This window comes from Amblyomma americanum, chromosome 8, assembly GCF_052857255.1.
Source record: "Amblyomma americanum isolate KBUSLIRL-KWMA chromosome 8, ASM5285725v1, whole genome shotgun sequence".
In the NCBI taxonomy this organism is placed as follows: Eukaryota; Metazoa; Arthropoda; class Arachnida; order Ixodida; family Ixodidae; genus Amblyomma; species Amblyomma americanum.
In genome coordinates this window covers 122,404,871-122,416,320 of record NC_135504.1, presented here as the reverse complement: position 1 = coordinate 122,416,320, position 11,450 = coordinate 122,404,871, and the positions used below count along the sequence as shown (strand labels likewise).

The 11,450-nt window shown below is 46.0% G+C and overlaps 1 protein-coding gene across 1 annotated transcript; it reads left to right on the top strand.

Moving 5' to 3' along the window:
* The first annotated feature begins 1,544 nt into the window (after nucleotides 1-1,544).
* On the top strand, nucleotides 1,545-10,477 carry LOC144102714 (uncharacterized). Its single transcript, XM_077635904.1, has 5 exons — nucleotides 1,545-1,564; nucleotides 2,579-2,726; nucleotides 4,434-4,601; nucleotides 8,829-8,990; nucleotides 10,162-10,477. The coding sequence occupies exons 1-5, from the start codon at nucleotides 1,545-1,547 to the stop codon at nucleotides 10,342-10,344; spliced, it is 681 nt and encodes a 226-aa protein (XP_077492030.1). The 3' UTR covers nucleotides 10,345-10,477.
* Nucleotides 10,478-11,450: the final 973 nt, after the last annotated feature.

The window sequence follows — 11,450 nt, the reverse complement described above, 5'->3', positions numbered from 1 at the left end:
TTGATTTCGGTCTAAATAGCACAGCCTTAGTTTTGTTGGTGTTAACTTCTAACTGATTTGCTACAGACCATTCCAGAAGTTTTACAAAGGCGGAGTTTACTATATAGCTGATTTGCTCACAGTCTGTAGCGGAAAAAAATATGCTGGCATCGTCGGCGTACAATATATATTTGGCTTCAGCGCATGTATTTACCAGATCATTTATGTAGATATTAAAAAGAAAAGGTCCAAGAATGCTGCCTTGAGGCACTCCTCTTGCAATCGGTTTTTGGTCGGAACAGTGCTCACCTATTTGAACATACTGCCGCCGATAGCCAAGGTAAGATTTTATAAGATTCCAGCAACGGCCACGCACTCCATACAATTCAAGTTTTTTGAGTAAAATGGAATGAACAATGCAGTCAAATGCTTTCGTGAAATCAATGTACAGGCCCAGTACAACCATCTTACTTGAAAATTGTGATAAAATAAACTCTTTTTGTTCTATCAAGGCTAGTTCCGTGGACCTATGCTTTCTAAATCCAAATTGAGCTGGGGTTAAAAGGTCATATTTCTGAAAAAAAATTGAAAGCCGCTCATAAATAATCTTTTCTAAACCCTTCGAAAATATTGGCAACACTGAGATAGGGCGATAATTCTTGATGTCATTTCGATCACCTTTCTTGAACAATACCGTAACCTTAGCCACCTGCATTCTTTGTGGGAAAACGGCACTTGAAAAACAAAGATTAAATATATGGGTAAGAGTCGGTGCGATAAAATCCATAATATGTTTAAGCGGTCGAATTTGCATACCTTCAACGTCACAACTAGAGCTGTTTTGAAGAGACATAAAAACAGACCGAACTTGTTCTTCGCTAACGGCCTCAAGAAAGAAAGTAGATTGGTTACTAGGGGGCATGAATCTTGAAAATTCAGACACTGGAAAATAATCACCACACTGCACAAAATAGTTATTAAATGAGTTTGCCAGGGCGCAACCGGATATCTCGACTTCACCGATTTTAAGTTTATCTGTTTTTGGGGACGAGTTACTGCGATTTAAAACAGTGTTCAACTTTTTCCACAAAAGATCAGGCTTACGAGAGCAGGCGTCAAGTTCCGCATGAAAATAGTTTTGTCTGCTTAACTTTATTTCTTTATTTAGCTGATTTCGGTATATCTTAAACTCCTTAAGTTTTTGGGGATTTTTAGTTTTTATAAACTGATGGTACATAGTATTCTTCTCATTGATCTTTTTAATGAGCTCTGGCGTGATCCAAGGCTTGCGTATTTTCCTACCAAGTTTCAGTTGCTTAAGCGGAAAATGCCGTTTATATATTTCAGCGATGTGATCAACGAACATGTTATACGCCTTGTCAGCGCAATTAATCGCAAGAAGATATTCGAAATCAGAATTTAGCACGTCATTCCTGAAGGCATCTAGGCGAGTAGGATTTATTATTTGAACATTTATAAATTGTTTTTTACTATGATGATTGTGTCTATCTAATATTATGAAGGTGGGAAGGTGGTCACTCAAGTCGCAGGTCATCACACCCGCAATGTTATTTTCACTGACCGAGTTAGTAATAATTAGGTCTAACAAAGTTTCGCTATGTTCTGTGATCCTAGTAGGCAAACTGATTTGGTTTGAGCACCCGTTTGAAGTAATGAGCATATTCATAGTGGCTTTGGCTGCTGAATCTCCTAACAAATCAATATTAAAGTCGCCAGCAGATAGAACAAAGTAACCAGCCTCAGAAATAAACGATAAGAACTCTTCGTAGAACGCAAAAATGTTTTCAACATTTCCATCGGGCGGGCGATAACATACAGAGAAAACAGAATTGTTCACTTTCGCAGTCAAAACCTCGTAATCACAGCAAGAAACAGAGAAACGAGAAAGCAGTTCACATTGCATCCCTTCCTTTAGTAGCATCATTACGCCTCCGCACCAACTAGGCACTTCATTCACTTCATCTTAACTCACATTATCCGTTGCACAGCCATAGAATAAAAATATGCATCCTTATCAGGCGACCCAATAAAAATCCCAAAATAATCAATCAGAATAAAGCGAAGGAAGGAGCCTCTGAATGTGTAGGACCAAAATACAATAATGGATAACTATGTTGACTAGGCAATTTTTTATTATACCACTCATTGCATAGACATCGGACACCTTCGCCATGGACACAGCATTCACTCGCACAAAACGCCTTAAAGCGGTGGCAGTACTACAAGCACGTTGCAGGCAGAACGAACGCCGCCCTAGGTTTTCGCAAGAGCTGTTGTCACGCGTCACCGGATAGTAACGTGCCAGCTTCCCTTGCCCTCGTTGTCTATTGCGCAAGAGAGTATCTGCCCGCACCGGCAGTGTAAGTCCCGCGATAGCGTAGCGGAGCCGTTGTTACCCCATTCACAGTGGCCTGAAGTTTTTTTACCAAGACTGTACCTTATGGCAAAGCATTCATGTTTTCCAGCAGTCGAGATCCAATGTTTTCGGTTTTTAACAGCTGGCGCTGAGGTCTTAAGCTGAAGAAACTCATCTTGCATTATTGACAGCAATACATTGCTGCCCTTTGCCCTTGCGCAGGGAAGCCGACCTGGTAGGAATCAGCACCAGCAACAGTACGGACGAGCCCAACATTTTATTGCAGCGCGGGGGCGGCAACAATGTTCCGTACCTGGCCGCCTCACCTCCGAACCCCCTGAGGGCACCAGGCCCGGGCACGCGAGGCATGGTGAGTCTATATTTTTTTTTTCTCCGGTGGATCCGACTCTTTGCCTTCAAAACTGAGTTCACACAAAAAGGTGGAAGAGGCAAGAGACAGGCCAAGCATTAGTGCTTGTTAACATGAATTCAAAAGGCGATTCACAACTTGCCGAACCTGTAAAATTATGCCATTGATATGTCCCTTGCAGGAGAATAGTCTTCGCAGTTCCTCTCCTGTGCTGGTCGCGACGACCCTAATCCAGCAAATGACATAATCGCATGTCCCCACAAAACTATGAACTCTCGCCACTTGTTTTGTTTCTCTTTGAGTGCACTCTATCTGTGTAAGGCAACACCGCATATTTGTTTTCTACGTTACAAGTCTCGCCTGTACATAGTCGTATGATGCGTCCTTCGGCTATTCAATCTTCGGCTGTACTTCCAGCGTACTGCTGGCCAGTGGATGAGTTCATGTTCAGTGCTTTCCTGCAATAAACAAGGAAGGTGCAGGAAAGGCGCAGACAAAATCCAATAACAAATTCCTCGGAAGCTACCTACTCCTCTATTGACAGCCACGGTTACAGACCGATTCTGCACAATTATTATAGGCTCAAGGGACCATACCGTTCAATAATGCACGCTATCGCAGCTGAGAAGTAGAGCATATATCACATTCTATACTGATATACCTTGTATTTCTGCCCCACGCCACCGAGAGGCTTTGTTTCGACGTATCAAAAAGTTCAAAACGCTTAAGCAGTAGTATTCTTTTAGCAAATGCATCTTATTTCTGTGAATAATTAACATGCTGCAGTACGCACTTGGTAACTGAAGGCCAAAGGCGGACGAAATGTTGTTCTATTCAAGCGGATTTCGCTTACACGAAGGTTAATGCACACGATGTGAAAGTGGTTATGCGAGTGGTCGAATAAATGGGAAGTTCGAAACAATTGACTGTTAGACACCCACTATTCAGAGAAGTGTGGTCTACAAGAAGGTGTCAAGATTATTGGCGCCAGAATTGGGAGTTTTTGCTCCACAGCAATCTGTTGTCATTACACGAAACATGTGGAGCTATGTAGAGTTGTGATACTGCGCCCTCTGACCAACCGCCAGAATAGCATGAGGTGGAGAGCCCACGTCTCGTGCGCATTTAACCCCTTAGCTTGTGTGCAAACGCAGTCAATGTCGACTTCAAAGCAATAAACAGCTAATAAATGAGGAATTTTGTGGTCATCAGGCGCCAAAAGAAAGCTTTTAATTTCATACTCCAACTCACCGCAAGCGTGGGCAGCGAAAGACACGAGTTCTACAATCACGGAGTAAAGCCATGTTTAAAAAAAGGTTGCGTCTACTATCTATTTCTGTAACGCATTTATCTCCTCCTTAAGGGAGTCCAACGCTTGCCCGCTGTTAGTATGAATTTGAAGTTGAGGCCGAACAAATCTTCAATATTTAAAATATATAATCCTTGTTTACGTTGTACGTTTTGTACAACGCTATTCTGTCATTCTTTTTCAATTTATTTCAGTGATAAATTTGTTCAGTGAGCCTAAATTTATGTACTGATAGCAGCATTGTTGACGATATGATGAAGGCACTGCCAAGGTTTAACTATAAATTTCTGCAAGCATCACTAGCTCCTTGATTGCCACCACATGAGCACGACGCTCCAGCCTTTGTCAATGGTTTTCTGTAAACAGTTAGAAAGCTTTGCTACTGCATCTTTGCTCAGCTGGACACTCTGCTGGAGTTCCCGCACTGGAAGCGGGTGTTGGGTCGAGACAGACTCTGCTTCTCCGTCACCTCGGCCATCAACTACGTGTACAGCAGCGTGGCCAAGATTGACTTTGTCTACCCGATGCGGGACAACGAGAAAGTGCAGCGGTACCACCGGTTGCGGGTGAGTATTGAAGAAATCCACCCGCTACAGTAACATTCCTCTTGCTCCTAAAAATGACAACAAAGTTGGTTTCGAAATATTGAAGTCTGCCTTAAGGGTATTACGGGATAGGGGTTAACGCCCATATATGCAGAATTGGTCATTCTCTTGAAGGAGTATGTACACAATGATGTTGAAGCCACTACTGCGCATTAATCACCATGCGAGACAACCAGGCAGACCTCTCGTGCTCCATTAAAGTCCCTCCCTCCTCCCACCATATGACATTCGCCAACGACGGCTAAATAATTTATAACCGAATTTTTTCTGTCATGCTGTTTCGGTTTCAACAGCCGAACGATGGCTGTGACCAGTCACGTGAGAATCGCTGCTTCATCGTTTAAATGTACTGCAGTGTTGAAGCCAGGCTTCCTCTAGTGCCAGAATGACAAGGAATGTGGAAGCAGCAATTATATTGCAGTTTTTTCATGTCTTACGTGACCTGTAGGCACACGTTGATGTCACAGTCCTCATTCGGTTGTTGGAACCGAAACCGAAGCAGCCCGAGAAAGAAATGCGATTATAAATTTTTTAGGCGGTCGTAGAAGAATACCTGGTGATAATCCATGTATAATAATGCCTTAGGCATCATTAGAAACAAGAAAACACGCATCCAAAAGTTAGGTGTCCATACTCCTTTAATATTTATAGGTCCCTGGGAGTCATGCTACTCCTGGCCCAGTTGTGTAGTGGTTAAGCGATGTGCCGCTGCCCTGCGAGGGGAGGTGCTGCCACCATAGACGGTCACCGGCTTGTCCGCGTGGCTTCGACGTAGGTGCTGGGTTGGTATTTATAGCGCTGACAGGTCATGTGTTGAGCTTCTTCAGCGCGCTGTACGTAGGAGGCGACGTCCAAATTATGTTAAGTTGGGCAGCATGGCATCGAGCGCGGTCGTGGTCTGCCTTTATGGACGAGCCTAAAAGGCATATTGGTGGTCTCTTGGACCGCGGTGTTGCAGGCGAAGACGATGCAAGGCTGCATGAAGTACCAAGACTTTTGTTCGGCGTTGACATAAATTGCAACCATGTCTGCTATGGTCATGTTCAAGCGCTTCGCAAGGCCGTTGGTCTGCGTGTGGTACGCAGTTTTGTGGATGATTTTTGACTGTAATGCAGGGTAGCTCGCCTCAGCTTGCCTGTAATGCAAGAGTAGCTTGCCTAGCTGTTGCGTTGCACATCATCGTCAGCGTCGGGTCACGTCTTCGTCTGGCATAAACATCATGAGTAGGGTGCGTAGTAGAGACTGGGTGGCTGCGTCACTCTGAAGTCGAATAGCTTCGTGGTCGAGCTCATGTTTGCATGCAGCGTCGGCGTAATGAGTGCGGCCTGTTCGTACTACAGGGTCATGGACGATCTTCAGTGTTTCGCTCATGAGCAATCTCACCTCCTAATGTCGCAGTGTTTAATTTCCCGGACACGGGCTGATAGACCTTCCTCGTACCGCAGCTGCGTACCTGCGGCATGGCGGCGCGAACCACAAGGGTGACGACGATGATGAGCGAAAAAGGCGGGTCGGCACATACTTCCCACGAAGGTAGTCGGCGTAGGTAGACGGCCCCCGTGGATAGTCGGCCTTGGCCGGAGCGTGGCCGTGGTGAGTCAGTCGCAAAGCCACAAAGAACGGTACGTCGGTACGAGCAGTGGTGAAGAATATAGCCGACTTCACCGCAAGGGAAGCACAGCGGACGATGTTGGAGGTCTTCTAAGCGTCTCTTTTCTGGGCTTGAGCGCCGCTCCCAGGCTGGGCGTGCGGGGGCAGGAGCGCGGTGTTCATGAACTACTGGTTCACTTAGATGAGGGCTTAGAGGGTGTCGAACGTGGGCTGCGTACAGCAGATGCGTAGGTATTTGCGAGAGCTACCTCTGGAGGCGAGGCGTGGAGCCAATGGTATGGTTCACATCTCCGCGAAGAATTTCCCCGAGGGTCTGCACTAGAGGCTCGTTGGAGGATGGTAACCAGCGGCGCAGCTCTTTCTGTATAATGTCGCGGTTGGCACCCCCGAAAGTTGTATCCGAATGCTGTGCCATTCGAGAGGATTGTCGAGGTCGCTTGGAGCCGACTAGGAGGAATGGTGAGCTCGTCATTCCAGGTGATTCATAACAGGTGATACAACTCGCCGAACAACTGGTTTTGTCATTTCAGGGTTTTGTCAACGGTGGTCGCTTCGCTAGTGAATTGAGGGATGGCCTTCGATAGATTTCGGGTCCACCAGTGGAAGAGTTCTTTTTCAGTACCTCGCACCAAAAGCTCCACATTTTTCTCTTGCTTCATGTCATCATCGGCGCGTCAAAAGGTGCTTCCTGTCATGAAAAATTCCATCACTGTCTATCGGGAGATGCGTGATTGCAGCAGCAGCTGCGGCTTTTCCTATCTAAAGGTGCTTGTGAATGTGTCGAACTCTCGCTTGAACAATTGCATGTCACCAGATAAATTTCGTGGTTTTCGTACCTAATTATGGCTGAGATTTCTAGTGCGAAGGAAACATGCCTTACATTCGTCACGTCGTCCCAATAGTTGGGCACGGCCACACGTTCCAACTGCTCAAGCCATTCTCCAGGATATTCACATGGTAAGCCATTCAACGAGGACCGTAGTCTCGGCTCGTGAAGGATAATGGACGCCGGTGTTGTAGTCATTGTCGACGTTGACGTTGAGCAGCATTTGTGGACTCGTGTGTGGTTCGTAAGTTGTCCGTGTTCAAGACACAAATTCTGAAGACTTCGGCAGCTCGGCAGTTCCTATTCGTTTAGGATGGTTTCGGTGGCTATTCGGATGTCTGCTTCGGGGTGGCTCGGGCTGCTTCGGCTGCAGTCAGGAGGTGAGGTCGACAAGGACATCAAGCACGTCCGCCACCCAGCACCACCCCCAGATGTCACGAAGTGGTTACGGCAATCTGGCAGCGAGGAAGGGAGCGAAAACGGCTTTCAAATAAAGTGCTTATTGGGCTAGACCGCATGAACGGAATGACTCGGCGGCAGAGTACTTGACGGACGTTTAACAGAATTCCCGCCGCTCTCTGCCGTGCTCAATTTAATGCTAAAAAGAACTTTCAAAATTTGTAATGCAAGGCAACCACAACGTTCTCGAACAACGTAGAACTGGTTCTACCGGTCTGTGATAATTCGAGAGTAATCTGGACGCCTCTTGCATTATAAACAAAGCGCTAAAGCCGCGTGCAGGCAGCTTTGAGTAAAAAACATCCATTACAAAGCATTGCGACATTATCAATAACCTTTTTGTCTACAATATCTAGCTTCAATAATATTTGAAATAAAGAGGTGGTCACGTTTCTAGCCTAGTGCGTTTGGTGGGATTTTATAGAGCCCTCGTGTTCCCAGACATTGGCCCCAAAGGCTTATGATTTCGGCTGTTTACACATGAAAGACCGTGTCAGGCCATGCTTAAATTCGCGTCAGACGAACTGACGCGTCCGCCTGGAATAGCTTCGCTCCGATCGTAGCCGCCTTGCATGTGCAAATACGCGGGTTGAGCTGTAAAATTGAAGGCACGTATCTCGGAACCCACGCATGCTAGGAAACTTTTACCGGATTATATTGTGCAGCAATTCGGCTGCTTATAAGTTTCGAATATAAAGATGATCGCTTGTTGCAGGCACTGTAGAGTTCGCTATTCGATTATAATTCCTGAGGTGTTCGACGGCCTCACTATCTACAACTGTGTTGGCCTGAACGCATAACTTAAGACCCTAGGTAGTTTTCACCTAACGTTCGACGCCTAATTTTATTGGTTTATTGGGGTTTAACGTCCCAAAGCGACTAAGGCTATGAGGGACGACGTAGTGAAGGGCTCCGGAAATTTCGACCGCCTGCGGTTATTTAACGTGCAATGACATCGCACAGTACACGGGCCTCTAGAATTTCGCCTTCATAGAAATTCAGCCGCCGCGGCCGGGATCGAACCCGTGTCTTTCGGGTCAACTCCGAGCGTCGTAACTACAGAGTCACCGCGGCGGGTGCGCCTAATTTTAAGAAATCTGTAAAGCTTAATTTCGATCACCCGGAACAGACGTATGCGGAACGCTTTTTCGGCAGCCGAGAACTGCAGCTATGAAATTTCAGAACTAATTTCTTTTCTGTTGGGAGGTTGGGACGATAATTATCTCGTTTCGGTCGCCTTGGTTGCGCCCGTTTTTGAGCGGATTGCCTTCTTTGCTCGGCGATATTCGCAGTTCGTCGCCAAAGACCAGAGCACGGGCAGGTATCCAGTGGAGGAAATAGAGGCCAGTTACTTCTTCGACAACACCACGCATACCCACTTCTGGCGCTATCTCAGTGGAAGCGAACTGCGGCGATTCTTTGCCTACGACACCGGGGACACGCTGCTGTACAAGGTGCGTGCATTTTGGTTGCCTTGCACGCGGCAATACAAACTGAGTGGCAATTCCCGTAAATGGGGAACGAGTTAAAATCTTGATGTGTGTTTGTGTAATGACGATGTGAAGGAATGCTATAAGATAATATGCTGAAAACAATAACGTGGCTCATTTAAAAGTGCTATGCGACCTATCGATGAAGTGGACGATGGCAGTGGGCAAGATGCATGCGCTTTGTGATATCGCATTGTGTTCTTAAGGAACACAATGCGATATCATTTTGTCTAGTGTCCGCTGATGTCTAAGGAGTGCCTAAAGTTCTTGCGACTTGAACGCCAAAACTCCGGTTGGAACCGGTTTCATTGATCTTGTGTAGATGTGCACGAGCCATCACATACTATCTTGTAGTACCTTGCACTGAATTATCATATGGGATTACACTAATCCGACCGACTAATGCACCATTTTCTATTTTCTAGAGTGGGCCTACTTTCTAAATATTGGAGGTCTTTGGAAATTTTCGGCACTGGGCCAACTCTCAAATTTTGAGGGTGCTCACATTTCCAACTTAAGCGATGCCCTACGATTGGTCCACTGGTGGCCACGCGGCGTTAATGACGTCAGTCCCTTCACACTCACACTCATAGAACGCGAGGAGTTCTTCGCCCAATGCCACAGTGCTGCGGCGAGTAAGCGATGCTCCACTTCCCCGGCAGGTGGTTGTTTCCAGCACAGGTTGCTCTTACCGAGCTCACGTAAAGCTCGAGCGCTGCGCCACGGTGGGTAGGTGGCAAATACAATGAATTTGGCAACGCTGGGCGGTTTGCTCACAGTGCAGTGGCCAAGTTGTGATGGCGTCACGGGTTCACGTCCCCTCTCCGGACCAAATGGAAAAGTTCGTGAGGAATTTCAAATTTCTCAGTTACTGTGGATAATTTTGGTCACGTGAATCTTAAGACGTCAAGAGGAAACTGACTGATCAATTGATATTATTACAGAGGAGTAGAAAACTGCATGAAAATGACGCAAATGCTCTCGCACTAAAATCCTTACAGTGGTTTAGACATCCGTGTTTGAGAGGCTACAGGAACATGCCATATTGAGTAGTAACCTTTCGGCACTCCGAATTTCTAATCCCTCGCGCAGAGGCAATCCATTACAGAATTATGTCACCCCTGTGTGTTCGCAGGTGACGGAGATGCTGAAGGCGTACAAAGGGGACAAGTGCGTCGTATTTGATGACATCGGTGAAGACTCTGAGGCGGCGAACATCACTGACGCCGGTCGGAGGATAACCTTCGCAAAGTACGAGCTCCTTGGGGCAGTGCGCAGCGCCCTCGTGAACACATACGCAGCGCCCTCTGCGGGCTAGGCCACGTGACCCTCTTGAAGTGGTCGTATCTGTAACCCTTCCGCTTTTCCACGTGGGCGCTGCAGACGTCAGCAGGTGGACGGACTTGAACACTCCTTTTACCTTTCGACCCTGCCCGTCACTCAAATAGCTCTCCCTTGCCTCTTACCTCCACTCATTTACTTTTTATTGTGTTGACGTTCAAATGCTATCACGGATTTCATTGCTTCTGCATTTGAATCTCCTTCCCCACTTAGGCCAGGAGTGTGCATTAAAGCACAGTCTCTACCTCCTTGACGATTAGAATAGAGTGTGATATTTCCAACTCCTCTTGTTTTTTGTTTCGGTAGTCGCGAATTTTTTGCGCCTTCGTGTTTAGCCGTTGCCTGTTGTCGGGTTTGGCTGCTGTATTTTTTTTAATGAAGCCCGAAATTTAAACGGCGACGTAGTTTTTTTTTCGAGCGTGCAGATATTGTTTCCGGCAACAAGCTTGTTGTGGCGCACCAAATGAGCTCCTTACTTTTGTAAACAGTCTGTAACGAGTCGAGAACCGCTTCTAGCACGTTTTTAGAGTTGCTTTAGTCTGCAGTTTTAGCTCGCTTAGTGCTTACAGGTGCATAGCTTTGTTCAATTTAATTATCTGGAAGCGGTTTTTGTGCACATTTTATTAGTGATTCGATACTAACAATATTTTGAGAACATAAGTTTGCTGTGTTAGAAAGATAATACTGTATTTTTCTGCTCAAGGGTGAGTAACGGATGCCGCAAAAAAACTGGAACTATGCATATTGTTTTGCCTAACACCCTATGTATTGTTCTCTAATGATAGTTTCTATACTGTTGCAGGTTTAGTGTTTTTGGAGTATTATTGTACAGCAGTTGCTATTGACAGAAGCGCTTTAACGCCATGAATTTCTGCAGGCTGATTTCGCTAGAAGTCTTTTCTAAACAGCACTCCGGTTTCTCCTTCTTGACCCATTTAGATGCTTCGTAGCATCCCTATCAGCTGTACGAAAAAAAAAACGGAATTTCATCTTTTAGCCAATGCCTTTTGATAATGTTCGCGTTGAGAATTTCACCAGTGGACGCGGTGAAAGTTCTTTGTAGAAATGTCGGCAGTGTCACCA